Genomic DNA, 20,109 nt, shown 5'->3' with positions numbered 1-20,109 from the left:
TGTTCTATCCAAGATACATATATGAAATTTTCATGCTGTGATACTTTTACTCATATATTGTTTCCTTAATATGAACTCCAGAAACTGCAGATTGTCAAGGCTACAGTGAAAACCGTACAAAGTTTAAAGAAAAACAATAAGATTATTTTATTCTACCACTATGTTCGAGCTTAAAAGTGAAAGCTACATTTCAAAATGTTGCCACATTAAACATTTTACCTCATAACTTCTATAATCCACTTCTACATCATCTCCATAGACATTCAGTTCCATATTCTTGTGACTATACACTGTAGCTGGTTTAGGATTTCTAGGGTTGCATGCCATATCATCTGCAAGCATCAGAACAATGTGGCTAGGAAAAGAAAATTTTAGTAAATATACCATTTCAATAAAACCAAAAAGTTAAAAAGATATACTTTATTTATATGCTAAGTCACTTCAGTAGTGTCCAGCTCTTTGCAACCCTATGGACTGTAGCCCGCCAGTTTCCTCTGTCCATGGGACTGATTCTCCAGGCAGGAATACTGGAGTGGGTTGCCATGCCCTCCCCCCAGGGGATCTTCCTGACCCAGGGATGGAATCCATGTCTCTTATGTCTCCTGTATTGGCAGGAGGGTTCTTTATCACTAGCACCACCTGGAAAGCCCATATTTTATTTATATCATGTGGCAATTATTTTCATTCTTTATTAAAAATAACCCAAAACAATTATTGAGCACATATTTAAAAGTGCTTGTATTAAAAAAAAATTTTTAATATGTACCTATGTAGTGTAAGTTTTAAAGAAAAGAAATCAGAACAATCTGGCATGAACTTATCCACAGAACTGGGAGTTACTAACTTAATTTTTTTTCTAATACAGTATACTTTATGCAATGTAGCAAAAGGAAGCTAAGATGAAAGAGCTACACTGAAGGCAATGGCACCCCACTCCAGTACTCTTGCCTGGAAAATCCCATGGATGGAGGAGCCTGGTAGGCTGCAGTCCACCGGGTCGCTAAGAGTCGGGCACCACTGAGCGACTTAATTTTCACTTTTCGCTTTCATGCATTGCAGAAGGAAATGGCAATCCACTCCAGTATTCTTGCCTGGAAAATCCCAGGGACGGGGGAACCTGGTGGGCTTCTGTCTATGGGGTTGCACAGAGTCGGACATGACTGAAGCGACTTAGCAGCAGTCCTCCCCAAACACTGCTTTTAATTTTAGTAATATCTGACACTCTCAAGACTTACAGAGTTAAACTGTGATAGTCCAAAAATTTTACTTTTCAGAATCTCAAATGCTTGAGTATGAAAACATACAATCCATCAGCAAGTGCAATCTCTGTACCACAGGAACACATCTCCAGTGCGATCATTCTTCACTGGCTCCACTCCATCCCCCTGACATCAGCCACCATCATCTCTAGATGATGCTGGACTAGATGCTGGAATAGCTCCCATCTGGCTGCCTGCTTCCACTCCCATCTCCTATGGTTTGTTCTCCTTAGAGCCACCAGAGAGACCTTCCTTAAACAAGTCAAATCATTAAACTTTCTCACTTAAAATCTTTCAAGGACTCCCCATGATAATCAGAGGAAAACAGAAACTCCTTACATGGTCTGCAAGGCTTAATGTGGTCTCTGTCTCTCTCTCTCTGTCTCTAACTTCACCCCTAACACCCATGTTCACTATGTTCCCTCCAAACTGTTCAGGAATATGCCAAGCCTTTTCCAATTCAGGGGCTACTGACCAAATTTAGACTTCTTTCCTTCCAAATCTTCCTATCATTCCAATCTCAGCTAAAGTACTCTGTTCTCACTACATGTTTTCTTTTATACAGGTCATTTACAAATCTGAAATCATTTCCCATCACCACCCCTATTAGAATATGAGCACTTCTCTGAGGGCAGGGGCTTTTTCTGTCCTTCACTGCTGTACCACTCAGGCTTAGGAATAGAGCCTGGCATATAGCAGACATTCAAGAAACACTCACTGAGTGAATGAAATGTTTTCATTCTTTGTGTACATTTTCTTTGAGAGAAAATTACAATGTCTCTCTTAAATGCTTCTCATCTTGACCTTACCATTAAAACGAGTGAAGATGAATCAGGCAATCCTTTATTCTACCATATATTTGAGCTTCCCAAACATAAGGGAAAAATTAATGTGGCATACATAATTAGTCTGGCAGAAGACAGCAAGAAGAAAATGTTCTTCTGCACATGTTTCAAATACACTAAAGTTCAGAACTGAAACATTGTGATTTTTCTTAAAAACTGGCTTTTCTATTTTGAAAGGGTTCCAACCCTGCCACATTCAAAGATCAGATCTTCAGCTGTTACTGATTCATTCTCACAAAATGGTTAAAGTTATTGCTCTTAAAATGGAAAATATCTTTTCATTTTAATAACTTAAAATGATTTATATTAAGTTATTAGCAATCATATCTTTTTTGTTATAAAACCACTATTAAACAAAAATGAACTGACCTATAAATCTCAATATAAAAATAAGATTATTCCTTTAGGCCATGTTTTCAGTTGAAGGTTAATTTCATTCCTTGAAATTAAATGTCAATTTCATAAAGAAGTAGTCACTTTAGCATAAAATTATAAACTTAATCAACACTTTTCTGATAGATAATTTTGAGCTTCACTGTAAGTACTATAACCTTATGCTAACATAATCAATATATCATAAAAAATCATGGTATCTGGAGATAATATATGAAAAACCAGACAGAAAATAGACTGAATTTCAAAAGTTTACAAATCCAACCATATATTCTAATGCATTGTTTCTAAAAGTTAAGAAATGTTCAGAACTCTTGTCTGGTGGAAAAAAATCTGATTTGGTCCAAGTGTCAAATCATTTATATATGAAAGTGTGTCTGACTCTCTGCGACCCCATGAACTGTAGCCCACCAGGCTCCTCTGTCCATGGAGTTCTCCAGGCAAGAATAGTGGAGTGGGTTGCCATTTCCTTCTCCAGGGGATCTTCCCAGCTCAGGGATAGAACCCTCAGCTCTCACGTCTCCTGCATTGGCAGGTGAGTTCTTTACCACTAGCGCCACCTGGGAAGCCTCCATTTATATATATGATACTTAAATACATAATGAAACTAAACTCCTTAGGTTTATATTTCTTATAAAATTATTTGCTGTTGTTATTGTCAGTCACTAAGTCATGCCTTTGCAACCTCATGGACTGCAACACACCAGGCTTCCCTGTCCTTCAATATCTCCCACAGTTTGCTCAAATTCATGTCCATTGAGTCAGTGATGCCATCCAACCATCTCATCCTCTGCTGCACTCTTCTCCTTTTGTCTTCTATCTTTCCCAGCATCAGGGTCTTTTCCAGTGAGTCAGCTCTTCGTATCAGGTGGCCAAAGTATTGGAGCTTCAGCTTCAGCAGCAATCCTTCCAATATTCATTATATTCAGGGCTGATTTCCTTTAGGATTGACTGCTCTGATCTCCTTGTAGTCCAAGGGACTCTCAAGAGTCTTCTACAGCATCACAGTTCAAAAGCATCAATTCTTCGACACTCAGCCTTCTTTAAGGTTCACATCTATACATGACTACTGGAAAAACCAAAGCTTTAACTATATGGACCTTTGTCAGCAAAGTGACATTCTTTGCTTTTTAATATGCTTTCTTAGGTTTATAAAACTACAAATAAACACAAAATTATAAATTAGATTCTAACAAATCTACCAAACTAATAATACTCTAAGAACACTAGCTCTATTTGAAGGATGACACTATTTTACTAAAACTAAATGACTGCTGGCTTCCCTGGTGGCTCGGTAAAGAGTCTGCCTGCAGTGCAGGAGACCCAGGTTCAATCCCTGGGTCGAGAAGATCCCTTGGAGAAGGAAATGGCAACCCACTCAAGTATTCTTGCCTGGAAAATCCCATGGACAGAGGAGCCTGGCAAGCTACAGTCCATGGGGTTGCAAAGAGTCAAGACACAACTAAGCAACCTCACTTCATTTCAAATGATTGCTCATATATTTAACAGAAGAAAGAGATAACTTCAGGCCTGGTTCTACCTTTAATTTTTTCCTGTATTTTGATGTTCCACACTACAATATAATTTGATGATACAGAAAACATCTGCTCACAAAAGTATTTGCACAAAATGCAATTCATAACTTCTAGGCTCTGTTTACTGTTCAGAATAATCAGATCTGATATTTAACTAAGTCTTTGCCAACAGTCTTTGAACAACAGTTATCATAAGATCTAACTTGTTGTCTCTTTAAAATGTCTTTTTCACTGAATATCAGGCTAGCATCACAGCAGTTATTTAAGTCTTCACTGTGAATGTGTTAAACAATCACTGCTAGAATCAAGACCAAAAAAAAAAAATCTACATTGAAGACACGCTACTACATTCCTATAAATAATGATAGCAAGTTGCTTTGTTACCTTATTAAAATTAAGATAAAAATCCCTCAAATATGTCCAATTGATAGAAGAATATGATATTCTTACACTCTGGAAATCCTATACTATCATGTGTTATGACTCAATTCTCTCACTTTATTAAGGTCCTGCAGAACCTACATCACACAAGCATAGGGTAACATGGCCTTCTCTCAATATAAAACCAAAAGAAAAGAGAAGCACTGAAATTGTATAAAGTTCAAACTGGGTTTGAAACAAATACAGTGCTTACTTATATACATAGTTTTCATACTGTTTAAATCATACATTTCCTCTTGTTAGTTAAAAAAAAAAAATTAGAGGACACACTCATATATGTATCTACTAATCTGTTAGTCATATGTATTCACTACTTTAAATATATATAATATTAGTGAAGCATAACTTCTTTCCTTTACAGATTAATAAATAAATAAGTAAAGGGATAGTATTTTCTTCCCTTGCCACTATTTGTTGTCTGATCTAACAGAATCATGATCATGCTGAAACAGATTTTAAAGATCAATAAAAAAATAAAATTTTAAAACCTCTCCAAAAACAAGACATGAAACCCAATTCTAGAAATGTGTGAGAGGAAAACAATTCAAAACAAATACTTTCCCATTTCCCATTATTACATTTGCCTAACATTAAAGGAGGGCTTCTCTGGTGGCTTAGTGGTAAAGAACCTGCCTCCCAATGCAGGAGACGTGGGTTTGATCCCTGGGTCAGGAAGATTCCGTGGAGAAGGAAATGGCAACCCACTCCAGTATTCTTGCCTGGGAAATCCCATTGGACAGAGGAGTCTGGCCAGCTGCAGTCCAGGGGGTCGTGAAGAGTTGGACACGACCTGACTAAACAACACCACTGAACGAACGGGTAAGCCCTGCATCAGGGCTGCTCAGTCATTCTTTACCCTCCCCTCTGACATTCATCCTTGGCCCAGTCAGGAAGCAGCAACCAATGGGTGCAAAAATAAATTTTACATAGATAAAAAATTTTCACTGCTCTAGACAATTAGAGTACAGAGCCTCAAAAAGCATACCTTTTCATTTATAACAGGCTGCTACTACCATAATAACATTTTTTCACTAAATGATATTTAAATAGATTACCATATTGGTAAAAGTGTTTTTAAACAATTCATTGAAAATTGCTATACATACTATATCCATATAACTAATCAGATAATACTACCTTAGAGCATCTTTAGCAACCAGAGCTAGGCTAAGCTTATCTTCAATAATATCACCATCCTATTCTAGACAGTAGCCAAAATTACAGCAGCTGGAGATTTGAGGATCACAGGGGATCCTCAAATCTCTTAAGTCTCTGAGTTTCTGCTCATAAGCGTTGCTTTCCTTTCTTTAAATGTCTATATGTAACCTCATTAGAATGCTATAAACAGTTTCCTAGGACTTAACCACAATGCCTAGATTGCACATTTTGCCAGAAAAATATTTGCAAACATCATTAATAAGCCTTCTCTGGTACATATCTCTTCATAAATAGCAAGTAAATTTAAAAATCCTCTTATTTTCTCTGAGCACTAAGAAAGATATTCTTAAGAAATACGTTTAGTTATTCATTAAGAAGACTTGGATGGCTATGTTTCTTCTAAAGTTATCAGTTTTATCAGTTTTTTTAAAATATTTTTTACAAAGGATAAAATATAGACACACTACACTGATTGTGAGGAGTTACCACCATTTCTGTTCTTCACTTTGATCATAAAAGTCAACTAGGACAAAAATTAAAGAGGAAAAATATAAAATGGAGACTATGGCAGACAAAATGAAAGGCTAATTAACTAGAAGGTAATAGTAAATATCAATTAAAAATAATTCAACAATTTTAAAGCACTTGGACTGCAACGTCCATCCTAAAGGAGATCAGTCCTGGATGTTCATTGGAAGGACTAATGTTGAAGCTGAAACTCCAGTACTTTGGCCACCTCATGCGAAGAGTTGACTCATTGGAAAAGACTCTGATGCTGGGAAGGATTGGGGGCAGGAGGAGAAGGGGACGACAGAGGATGAGATGGCTGGATGGCATCACCGACTCGATAGACGTGAGTTTTAGTGAACTCCAGGAGTTGGTGATGGACAGGGAGGCCTGGCGTGCTGCATTGCATGGGGTCGTGGAGTTGGACACGACTGAGCGACTGAACTGAAGTGAACTGAATGATGTTAACTGACATGATTTAACCATTCCATATTAAACTATACAAACACTATTTTACCCAAACTGTCAAATTTGGATTCCATATTGGAATAAGATTATGAAAAAATAAGATCAGAAGGTATGGGAAAACGGAAACAAGGTAAAGTAACAGGATGATGGAAACAAGTATCTGTTGAGTTTACAGTGTGATAGGCACTGTGCTGCAGTCTTTTCAGATACTTAATTCTCACTATATCACAACAATCTTGTGAAGACTATTTTTGTCTTCATTCTAAAGGTAAGGAAATTCAGTGAGGGCAGATCACTTGCCCAAAGCTGCATAACTGATAAGCAGAAGATACAAGATTTAATTTCATAGCCCACGTATGTTCCACCCACTACTACTACATTCTTTGGCAGAATGGAATATGTTGCCTTATAGTGAGCAGAGCCAAAACCTCTAATAATTTCTATACTCACATCAACAAATATTAAGGGGACATCACGTTCCTCATGGGCTTCCAGATGGCACTATTGGTAAAGAATCCGCCTGCCAGTGTAGGAGATATAAGAGACACGAGTTCGATCCCTGGGTTGGGAAGATCTCCGGAGGAAGGGAATGGCAGGAAGGGCATGGCAACCCACTCCAGTATTCCTGCCTGGAGAATTACATGGACAGAGGAGCCTGTCGGGCTACAGTCCATGGGGTCACAAAGAGTCGGACATAACTGAAGCGACTTAGCAGGCATGCACACACTTCCCTCATATGACTCTCATCTCAGTATTTCCATTTTTCATGGCTCAATGAAATTTATGGTTTAAAATTCAATACAAACATTTTTAAACTTTTAAATAAACAAATCATTTAATTTTAGAGTTACAAATTTTTAAGTCTGTTTTCACCTTTAAAAAAAAAAAAAAAACCTGCAAAAATCTTCCCCAAATCTTTCTTTAATTACAATAAAATCTGACAACGAATACTGAGGGAATGGAACATTCTGATTTCAACTTTTTTCCAAAACCCAACATCCGCCCGCTGCCTCTGTCAACACCTGCACTGCCTCCACCCTGCAGCACAGCCACAGCTGCCTGTGTCGCTGCCACTGTGGTACCCACTGTGTGACTAGGCCACAGTTTTCAATGAATAAAGGTACTCCTTTCTGTCATCACACATTTACGGAGTTTCTGAAGTGAGTGAAGCTTACTGCCAAGCACAGCATGACCTTTATGAGGACAAGAAAGCTATAGAAATGTATTACCACTCCACCAAGAAGCTGAGTAAGAGCAGTTCCCTGGACCCAGAAGTGCTGAATTGAATCCACAAAGCATTTTCCAACTCAAGTTACTTTACATCATTTCTGTATTTAATTCTTTCACAGCCCTAATAAGTATTTTTTTACTAAATTAATGTCTTGCATGAAATGTCCAACTCCCACAGAAGTCACATACAAGCACATGATTTTTCTTATTACACAATCCAACCAAAATTATGAACAAAATTATGGAGAAACTGAAGAAATGTGGATTACCACAACAGTATTAATAATTATGTGAAGCAATGTGCAGCACTGCTCTTATGGAAAAGAAGGTATCCATGTTCCTGACTGTCCTTTTGATGAAAATGTACCATCCAACCATATTGCTGATGACCAGTTAAGTCTTGGGAAAATCAAGTTTTATGAAGAATATGGTTATTGTACAGATGCTCACTGTATGGCAAGTCTTGGAAGAGCTCCACTGTTTGCTGCCCTAGCAAGAAGGTAGAATGAAACCTGAAGATGTAGATCAGAAAACAAAACCAGCATGGAGCTTGTAACATCAAGCAATTTCTGTATTTAGAGAATATCACTCTCAAACGTGTCTGTGCTGCAAAGACTTCTGTGGTCAACAGAACTGAGGTGTCTGATGCTGTCTTGGCAGTAGAACTTCAGATAGGACCTAATTTGTTGCACACATTAGCCAAGAAGTTGGTTCAGTGAGTAAGTCTAATGTACCACGTATAGGAGTACTGAAAAGCAGTTTTACCAGGTTGTATGTTTGACAGAGCCTCCATGCCTAGGTTGCTATTGTTATTGTTCAGTCACTAAGTTATGTCCAACTTTTTGTGACCCCATGCACTGCAGCATACCAGGCTTCCCTGTCCTTCACTATATCTCCTGGAGTTTGCTCAAACTCATGTCCATTGAGCTGGTGATGCCATCCAACCATCTCATCCTCTGTCGCCCCCTTCTTCTCTTGCCCTCAATCTTTCCCAGCATCAAGGTCTTTTCCAAAGATGAGCTCTTCACATCAGGTGGCTAAAGTCTTGCAGCTTCAGTTCCAGTATTGGTCTTTCCAATGAATATTCAGAGTTGATTTTCTTTAGGATTAACTGGTTTAATATCCTTGCTGTTAGGTTACAATGAACCTATTTGGACACTTAACAAAAGACTCTTGCTGTCCAGCATTTCAAATTTATCACTCCTCCCAGTTCCTGAAATCATACAATACTGAGTTATGTCTTCTTTGATCTATTCCCATATCAGAATCTTTTCAATACATAAGAAATTTAGAAAGCTTAGGTACCAAAATATGCAGTATAACATTTTATATTTTTTGGTGTTATATATAGAACTAAAACCCTGGGAACTATGAACATTCTAGGTCTTATGTGATTTACTCCTTCAGTCATTTCTTACTGAAAGCAGGGCCTATACAGTTATTTGCTTGCTCACGGTACACTTACATTTGCCCACATTCATAAGAGTATACATCAGGTTTACATGACCATTGATTTTTGTTAATTTTTTATCAAGTCATATGTCATTGTTGTTTAGTCACTAAGTCATGTCCAACTCTTTGAAACCTCATACACTATAGCTCACCAGGCTCCTCTGTCCATGGGATTTCCCTGGCAAGAATACTTAGTGGGTTGCTATTTCTTTCTCCAGGAGATCTTCCCGACTCAGCGATGGAACCTGTGTCTCCTGCTTTGGCAGGTGGATTCTTTACCACTGAGCCACCAGGGAAGCCCACAAGTCATATGATGTTATTGAATATTGTCCCATAAATCTCATTTGTGCTGTTATGAAAAATCTGCATTTTGAAAACCTACACTGTACAAAGAAGTATATCTTTTAACACCTCCGAGCAAAAAAGCTGTACAATTAATTTAATGTTTGCACTTTTGTGTGCCACAACAGGAAAAGCCTAAAAAGGAATGGGAAAAGGCTATTAAATATTTCCAGAAAGATCTTGCCTTTATCTTGTGCAGAATATAAAGAATATGCTCTTTAATTAGTAATTATTTTTTAAAGGTAAAGATGTTTTGTTATTGTAGCTAAAAATTTTAGTCATAACATTTTTAAAGCTCTTGTCATTTTTCTACACCTACTAGAAGTTGTTCACCAGCTATTATCTTTGCTTGAAGTGTGCTTTTTTCCTTCTCTTCCCAAACTCCCTTTCAAAACAAGAAGTGGGTTTCTGTTAGTGAACTGAACAGACATCTAATTTTTATATGACTTTTGAGTTGTATACTCACTTGGATATTTGATAATTATTATATAATTGATCAACCGGTGATATGTATTAATGTGAGTTTGACCATATATCTACATTATCTTATAATATGTGGTTATAGTTTTGGGGGCAAATAATTTGTCAGTGTTCATCAGTTCATAAAAACCTAGTGCAAGAGCTAAACATCTAATTAAACAACAAAATGGTCGGGGGGAGACAATATCTAAACTACTTCCTTGAGTAAGTGCAATCTACTGAAAATCTTTATCAGTAGATCAAAGTTAATATTTTAATATCTATTTTTATTAAATATAACAATATAGATAGAACTACAGAATATTAAGTTAGCTTTTACTTATCCAGAATAAATCCGAAAATATATTTGTAGAATAAGCTCCCTTATATGATCTTATTTGATTGTCTTTGCTTCCAATATGGTGGCAAAAAACAGTTTAGGTAAATTAATTTCTGACCAATATGGGCTTTACTTTCTAGAATAACATCTCAATTTCATGATTTGAAGCCTTGGAGATGGATATAATTAAATATAAGTTAATGGGTAGGTGTAAGGATTTAACGTCAGGTTACCTTTGACTGACTTATCTCCCACTCAAGCTAAGGCCGAATTCTTGGAAACCATTAATATAGAACTCTGTGAAATATCTTTTCTCCAAAGAAATTATGTTCACAAATGTTAATTTCACTTATCCTTTTTAACACCTCCTGAGTCAGATATACCGTGACAGAATTACAACATTATTTCTATCAAATTTCCACTAGAAATTCCTCACAAATTTCTTAGAAATACTTATTATTATCACCACTTTCCCTGGTGAAATGTCGAGTTGAGTCTGACTTTTTTGAGGTCACTCCCACTGCCACCAAACACTTCGGTTTTCCATGGAAATTATAGTTTCCTTCTCTGCCCTTTTCTCTCCCTGTATCTCCACATCAGTTGAAATTACAAAAATTGGCAAGTGTATTTGAAACACCATATGCTCTCAATACATATCTGCTGGTTGAAAAGGGGAGGGAGGAAGAAGGAAAGGGAAAAAGAAAGAAGGTAGGAAGAGAAGTAAATTAGTGTGTATTCCACCCCACCAATTGTCTTTCTTCCCTCCTATTTCTCAGAACAACCTAGCACCTACCCAAAATCATATGATATCAAATACATCAGGCTCTTTTTATTGCTCCCCCAGTACAGTTGTCCCTTGGTTGGCTGGGAAGGGGTTAGTTCCAGGAATCCCTGTGATTACTAAAATTACTAAAATCCACAGATGTTCACATTCTATATATAAAATGCCTTGGTATTTGCATATAACCTACACATCAACATTCTCTCTATATCATCTCTAGATTATTTGCAGTAATATCTCACTGAGGTTTTTGTTTGTATTTCCCTGATGCTTAGTGACGTTAAGCACCTGTTCATGTACTCGCTGGCCATCAGTATATGGTGGCTCAAATGGTAAAGAATCATCCTGCAAGGCAGGACACTCGGGTTTGATCCTTGTGTCAGAAAGATCCCCTGGAGGAGGAAGTGGCTACTCACTCCGGTATTCTTGCCTGGAGAATTCCACGGACAGAGGAGCCTGGTGGGTTACAGTCCATGGGGTCACAAAAAGTCGGATACGACTGAGCAACTAACTCATTTTCATTATATCTTCTTTGGAAAATGTCTGTTCAGATCTTCTCATTTTTAAAATTTTCATGATTTATTTATTTATTTTGGCTGCACTGGGTCTTTATTGCTGTGCGTGGGCTTTCTCCAGTTGTGGAAAGCAGGGGCTAATCTCTAGTCAAGGTGTGTGGGCTTCTCATTGCGGTGGCTTCTCTCGTTAAGGAGTACAGGTTCTAGAACATGAAGACTTCAGGAGTTGTGGCATGGGGCTCAGTTGCCCATGGCATGAGAAATTTTCCTGGAACAGGGATTGAACCCATATCCCCTGCATTGGCAGGCAGATTCTTAACTACTGACCACCAGAGAAGTCCCCTCTGCTCATTTTTTGATTGGACTGTTTTTTTTACTATTCTATGGGTGCATGCTAAGTCACTTCATTTGTGTCCGACTCTTTGCAACCCTTGACTGTAGCCCTCGGTGCTCCTCTGTCCATGGGATTTTCCAGGCAAGAATACTGAGGTGGATTGCCATGTCCTCCTCCAGGGGATCTTCCTGACCCAGGGATAGAACCCAAGGTTATTATGTCTCCTGCGATGGGAGGCAGGTTCTTTACCACTAGTGCCGCCTGGGAAGCCCATTCAGTTTATGAGTGCTTTATATATTTTGATCATTAACCCCTTATCAGATATGTGACTTGCAAATATTTTCTCCCATTCAGTAGACTGCCTTTTCATTGTGGATGGTTCCCTTTCCTGTGCTTTGGATGCAGTCTCATTTTTTGATTTTTGCTTTTGGAGTCAAACCCCCCAAAATTCATCACTACAACTGACATCAAAGAGCTTACTGCCAGTGTTTTCCTTTAGGAGTTTAACAGTTTCAGGTCTTACATTCAAGTCTTTAATCCATTTTATTTTTCTATATGGTGTGAGAAAATGTCCTAATTTCAGTTTTTATATGTAGTTGTTTAGTTTTTCCAGCACCATTTATTGAAGAGACTGCTCTTTCTCCATTGTATATTTTTAGCTTCTTTACCATAAATTAACTAATCATACATGCATGAATTTATTTCTGGGCTCCCTATTCTGTTCCATTGGTCTATGGATCTGTTTTTATACCAATTCTATACTGCTGTGGTTCCCTGATATCTCAGATTATAAAGAATCTGCTTGCAATGCAGGAGACCCGGGTTTAAACCCTGAGTCGGGAAGATCCCCCAGAGACAGAAATGGCAACCCAATCCAGTATTTTCTCCTGGAGAATTCCATGGACAGAGAAGCCTGGTGGGCTACAGTCCATGGGGTCATAAGGAGTCAGACATGACTAAGTAGCTAACACTTTCACACTGCTTTGATTACTACAGTTTTATAATATAGTTTGAAATCAGGGAGTGTGATACCCCTAGTTTGTTCTTCTTTCTCAAGACTGCTTTGACTATTCGGGGTCTTTTAAGGTTTTATACAAACTTTAGGGTTGTTTTTCCTATTTCTGTGAAAAATGCCATTGGAATTTTGATAGGGATTGTACTGGGCAGTATAGACACTTGGGTAGCACAGACATTTTAAGAATATTAATTTTTCCAATCCACTTGCTTGTGTTGCAAGCACAACAGAAGTAAGAAAATTATTTGTAAAGGGTACCACTTACAGAATCAACCAAAAAAAGAAAAAAACTGACAACTATTCTAAAAATTCTACCAAAAACTAAAAATTCAAAATTATGAGGCATAGTTGAAAGCCATTAAACATATAATTAAATGAAAACATACCTTTTCATAAATGGAATGATTTAGTACCATAAGGAAGTCCACTCTCTTTAAATTAATCTACTGTAATGCAAATCAAAATCCCAACAGGGTTTTAAGAACTTGATATGCTGATTGTAAACTTAATATGGAAGAACAAGACCCAAGAATAGCCAAGACAGTTCCAAACAGGAACAAAGTCAAGGAAATTAAGTTACCAGATATGAAGATACTGTCAGGAATGAAGACACTGTGGTATTGATCAAGAAAAGCATCTCTCATTTCAGCAGGCCATACACAGTACTCCTATCTGTTTAGAAATCAATAAAGAAATTTCCCCTTTGCTCCATAAAACCCTTAATGGTCTTCTTAGTCTTACAAATGGATCTTATCTAAACCTAAGAGCATGACAGTAGTGGCCAAAATGTTCCTTTCCCACTGTCACTGTTCTCCTCAGAGCACATTTTGGCTTCTTAACTATTCTAAATGTTTACCTATTCAAGATATTATGTACTTCACCAAGTACATCACATGGAGCGGTAGATAGATCAGCTGCCAACGTGAGAATAAAACAAGAAGACTGCTCAGAATACATAAGGATCTATATTCAAACGTTATTATTTATATTTTTGCAAAATATGAGAAAGAAACTGTTGGGAAATGACACAAGACAAGAAGCAGAACACTCAAAAGTACAAGTTAATATTATCTTGACAATAACTACAATAATATATTACAAATTATTTACAAAGCATTTTACTACTTTTTAGTCCTTTTGTTCACAAAAAATGAGGCAAAATTATAAAATAAAAATAGTAGTAGAATAAAATTTTAAATATATATTTATTATTGAGAAAGTTTTATAAATTAATGGTAATAGTTTAAAAAAATATCACTCAGTGACCTCCGTGTACAAAATTCTACATAGCGACACAAAGAAAGAAAGCTTTATGGGTAGGAAAGGACAGCATGAGGATATTCTAAGTGTTCTAAGAAGGATTAATGGTTAAAAAAAAATAGAAATAGGAGTTAATAAGTATTACATAGTACACAAAGAACAAATCAACAGATGAACGTAGTAAGTTATTATTAACAAAGCAGTGAGACTGAAGGCTGGTTGAAATTTATGTAACTTTTTAGAGAAACAACAGTCACTGCAGGTTGTTGATTGTGGGAGTTAAAAGATGAAAGCAATATCTGAGAAAGATAATTCTAACAGCTGTGTGTAGGATGAGTTGGAGGGCAAAAGACGCTAGAAACAAGGAATAAACAGCTACAAAGCTGCTGAAGTACAGAGGCACGAAGTACATGAAACATGAAATAATGAAGACTCAGACAACAGTAAAGCTATGGAAAAAATTAAAAAGTGAGAAAACAGGAGAGGCATTCATTATATTACTCAATTAATATGAATGATTTTCATAAGCACTACATTCAACATGTAGATATACATTTCTAATTAAATAAGGTATTAAATGATCCTTGTTCATAATTATACCAACCTCTACAGGACTGTCATAAGAATAAAATTAGATCATGTTATTAAAAGAATTCTCTAATTGTAAATGTTACCTAAATATTATCTGTTGCAATTTCTTAGGGAAGAGACAGCTGTGAAATAATAGAAATGCTCCAGCAATAAAATCACAACACCTGAATTCAAATTCTGGTTTTATTATTTAATGGTACCTTTAATGGACCTTAAGCAAGTCATTTAACCATTCTGAATAACAATTTTCAATATGAAAATGGCAGCTAGGGAGTTCTCCCATAAAGGTCTCAAGAGATAGATGAAATAATTCATTATAAAATGCCTATCACAGTATCTGAATTATGGTGGATAGTGAATGTATGCTGCAGGGCAGTGGAAAAGGAAGCCAAAAATAGAGGTCCATTTTGGCTGACCTTATTGGAAAGCCACAAGCATCTCCCAAGAACTATATCTATGGCCTTCTCCATATTATTTTAATGAAAAAATATACAAGAAAATTCCTGAAGTATCTTATTAATGCTCCACCTCACACAATACCCTCTTAAGTATAAGATCTAATTCACAGCAAACTAAAGAATTGTTAGTCAAAAGCTATGTTACCAACCTGATTTTAAAAACCACAATAATAGGCAGTTAGTGATTTTTTTCTTTTTTAATTTACAACATTATCAGAATTCACATTTATAATTCTAATATTTATTACATGAGAAAGAAGTTAAAAAGGACAACTGACCAAAAATAAAAAAGTGCATCCTGAGGAACTTAAACAGTAAGAAGATAGAGAATAAGTTGAAGTTAATCTGATAGAAAGAAATGAATCTGAAGACCCCTTGGTGGGATCATCCTACCCATGGATCCCAAAAGTAGGACTCAGGGAATAGTTATAAAATCCACTACAGAGCACTTTTAGCTCAGAAGAGTTTTTGAATCAAGATCTTAAACAACTATGAGCAAGCAATATTCATAAATATTTCCTTTCTATCCCAGACCAATTAAATTCCACTTAACTAGGGGCCTTTAGTATACTATCCACTCATTCATTCATTCATTCAAGTTTGCACAATATACTAAAGAATATATTAGAATACAAAAAATAGTATCAGAAACTGCCTTGAAGAAATAAGATCAATACATACAAAAAAGTGCCTTGACAGAAATATAAATAAAATATTTATACAAGAAGGACCAAAAAAGCTTTAGGGAATGTATGAAGTGAATTTGGACACATGAAAATCTGAAAGGAGGGAAGAAGGAAAAAAACTATAGGCGAAAGAACAAGTATAAGGCAATGACAGATGCCAATACAGAGACTTATAAGAAGGAAGCATAAAAAACTGAAATGATCAGAATATTAGATATAGACAGACTACAAAGGCCTTGAGTTCCAGAATAAAGGACTGGTACTTTGTTTTGCAAGAATTTATGGATAAGGAGAGAATAAAGCTTTTAAATTAGGAATATTAATCTCATATAATTATTAAAATACAGAGTAAGGGGAAAAAAAGTACCAGAATAGCTACTGGACCATCACTGAATCACTATTCTATACAGCTGAAATTAATACAACACTGCAAATCAACTCTACATCAATAAAAAGATGAATTTTAAAAAAAGAAAAGCTACAGGATTTAACTATAGAAATTATTTATAAGATAGAGATTATTATAAAAACTCATATATCCACCCAGCTTGTGGTAGAGCTAAATAATTATATACACATTTAACTCCATAAACTTAATTCTTATGCATTGAGACAAAAAATAAAAGGAGAGACAGATTTCATCCACCCAATTACTCAAGCATTTATTCCCCAAAGTCAACATGAGATGAGATGGGAGCTATGATTCTACATTCTCTCAGTCAGTCTCAATTCTCTTGTGCCTCTCACAGCACGAGCATCACGATTCTAGTGTTAAAAAAGATATGGATATTTTTCATATAATATGTCCTTTAATCTGAAGTAAACCACTTCATCAAATGTTCCATCAAAGAAAAAGAACACAGTATTTTTGTTCTAGCATTACTCTAAAACTGGCTGTGTTAGACTTGATGAAAGATAATGCTATGTTGTACTTTATGTGCTATTTAAGAAACCTGTAAGAATAAATGGCTCCATTTTTGCTTCACATACTGACTTTAGAACCTAACCTCTGCTTAACTCCTTTTCTCTTCCTCATCTTAAGCATATAAAGTATACTGGAGGTAGCAAAACAGAGATTTAGTCCAAAACTATTAATTTAGGACACAGAATTTCCTAAAAATAGTGAAATATTTCAGGAAGCTAAAACCAAGCAAAGAAAAACAAACTCTCTGTGGGTGGGTAAGGTTACAGAAAGCACGGCCACAAAGTGCAAGACAGCTGAACTCTGTGCAACTTAAGTGTGAACAGGGTAATAGACAAGTTGGAGGACAATTATGAAGATCTTGTGGGCACATCGTTTTGTTTTCCCCCATAACCATTAAATTCCCTCTCTGAATCAATATTTTGATATAGTATTACAAAATTCTGAAAACCTATGTGTTAAAAAGTCTTTTATAACACATAAATTTGCTAAAAACTAGATGTACACTTTAGAAGACAGAAATGTTCTTACTTTTAAAGTACGAACTTGTGTTTGCTTTGCCTAACTGGTTAATACTTTGGCCACCTGGTGCGAAGAACTGACTCATTTGAAAAGACCCTGATACTGGGAAAGACTGAAGGCGGGAGAAGAAGACAACAGAGGATGAGATGGTTGGATGGCATCACCAACTCAACGGACATGAGTTTGAGCAAACTCCAGGAGTTGGTGATAGACAGGGAGGTCTGGCATGCTGCAGTCCATGGGGTCGCAAAGAGTCAGACACAACTGAGCGACTGAACTGAACTCTACTGAACTGGGTAAAGTATTTCCCAGTCACAAGTTAATTTATCCAACATCTACTGAGCACCTACTATCCAGGCACTGTGCTGGATGCTATAAGTACAAAGTGAAATAAAATATAATCCTTGTTCCCTTCAAAGAGTTAATAATCTAATAAGGGAGACATACTATAATTAGTGTAACCATGTTATAATCAAAGTACATACAAAGGATACTACAAAAGCAAAGAAGGTCAGGAAAAGCTTTTTTGAAGAAGTATGAAAGTGAATTTGGAAGGTCAGGTAAAAGCTACAGCCGTGCTTTCTAACTTGGTTGTGCACAGAACCACATATAAAACTGATGTCTAAGATTCACTTCAGATTTTGTGAATTAGACTCTCCAGGGGTGAAGCTGAAGAATCAGTATTTTCAACAAGTACCATAAGTGATTCAGAATCACAGCCAGGTTTTGTTAGCAGTGAGCCAGAAGTATATAGACAACTATTCCAGGCAGAGAGAATATCTCAGTACAGTCAGAGTAAGTGAAATACAGACAGAAAATCAAAGAGAAATCAGAACAAGAATACTGATACAACTAATGTGATATTTCAAACAGGATCTAAGGAATTGATGTGAACTTCCACAATAAAGGGCAATCATCTCTGAATCACAAAATCATATGTTGTGGGAAATGATTTCTGACATGAACTAGTTTCTTACTGAAGTATATGGAAAAGCTAAATGCAAATATTTTGCATTAAAAGACAAAGTAAAATGCTCCTTTAAAAAAGCAAACAGTGTAAACAACATACAGTTACACTCATAATTTTTATTCAATGCAGTGACCAGTCATTCTTCTCAGGATACACAGGATTACACTGCTTTAACTTGAAAATGTTCATTAAAGTATAAAATAAATTCAAACAGTATTTTGAAATTCCAGCATTAAAACTGAAAACTGCTCTTAATGATTTTAAGTTTCCAGACTATCATTTCATAATAGCGTATTACTTTCTGACTAAAATTTACTTATAATTGTATTTTTGCTCTTAATCCAGGTAGAAATAAAGCAGGAATAAGTCATCAAGAAGAAGAATATTCACCATAATAGGTTAAAAGTCAAACAGAATCTATTCCATTGATCTCTGTTTGCTAAGCAACAAATAGTTCAAATCATCAACTATTTAAATCTCAAATTCATGCCCCAACAAAGACTTCATAATCAAAGATATAGAGAGGAAAGCACGAAACAAGAATAAGAAAATTCTTCAGAAACCTTGGGAAAAACCTAATATATAAAATACACACCATGGTTATACTCTGTTTCTAAGAAGTCCTTCTAAAGCTTAAATTCTTCTAAAACTTAAATCATTTAAACAAATCATTTAAACCTTCAGTTCAGTTCAGTTCAGTTCAGTCACTCAGTCATGTCCGATTCTTTGTGACCCCATGAACTGCAGCATGCCAGGCCTCCCTGTCCATCACCAACTCCTGGAGTCTACCCAAACTCATGTCCATTGAGTCAGTGATGCCATCTAATCATCTCATCCTCTGTCATCCCCTTCTCCTTCTGCCTTCAATCTTTCCCAACATCAGGGTCTTTTTAAATGAGTCAGCTCTTCGCATCAGGTGGCCAAAATATTGGAGTTTCAGCTTCAACAGCAGTCCTTCCAGTGAACATCCAGGACTGATCTCCTTTAGGATGCGGATCTCCTTGCAGTTCAAGAGACTCTCAAGAGTCTTCTCCAACACCACAGTTCAAAAGCATCAATTCTTCAGCACTCAGCTTTCTTCACAGTCCAACTCTCACATCCACACATGACCACTGTGAAAAACCATAGCCTTGACTAGTCGGACCTTTGTTGGCAAAGTAAAAGCTCTGCTTTTCAATATGCTATCTAGGTTGGTCATAACTTGCCTTCCAAGGAGTAAGCGTCTTTTAATTTCATGGCTGCAATCACCATCCACAGTGATTTTGGAGCCCAAAAAAATAAAGTCAGCCACTGTTTCCTCATCTATTTGCCATGAAGTGAAGGGACGAGATGCCATGATCTTCGTTTTCTGAATGCTGAGCTTTAACCCAACTTTTTCACTCTCCACTTTCACTTTCATTAAGAGGCTCTTTAGTTCTTCTTTACTTTCTGCCATAAGGGTGGTGTCATCTGCATATCTGAGGCTATTGATATTTCTCCCGGCACTCTTGATTCCAGCTTGTGCTTCCTCCAGCCCAGCGTTTCTCATGATGTACTCTGCATTTAAGTTAAATAAGCAGGGTGACAATATACAGCCTTGGCGTACTCCTTTTCCTATTTGGAACCACTCTGTTGTTCCATGTTCAG

At 36.5% G+C, this 20,109-nt stretch overlaps 1 protein-coding gene across 1 annotated transcript in view; it reads right to left on the bottom strand.

Annotated features, from left to right (window-relative positions):
- Positions 1 to 20,109, bottom strand: part of PIGK (phosphatidylinositol glycan anchor biosynthesis class K) — a 140,414-nt gene that overhangs the window by 107,108 nt on the left and 13,197 nt on the right. The window contains exon 4 of the mRNA XM_027536849.1: positions 220 to 355. Within this exon, the coding sequence (XP_027392650.1) occupies positions 220 to 355 (136 nt within the window). The remainder of the gene's footprint in view (positions 1 to 219; positions 356 to 20,109) is intronic.

The sequence above is a fragment of the Bos indicus x Bos taurus genome, chromosome 3 (assembly GCF_003369695.1).
Source record: "Bos indicus x Bos taurus breed Angus x Brahman F1 hybrid chromosome 3, Bos_hybrid_MaternalHap_v2.0, whole genome shotgun sequence".
NCBI classification, from domain to species: Eukaryota; Metazoa; Chordata; class Mammalia; order Artiodactyla; family Bovidae; genus Bos; species Bos indicus x Bos taurus.
This window is presented reverse-complemented; position numbering and strand designations above follow the sequence as displayed.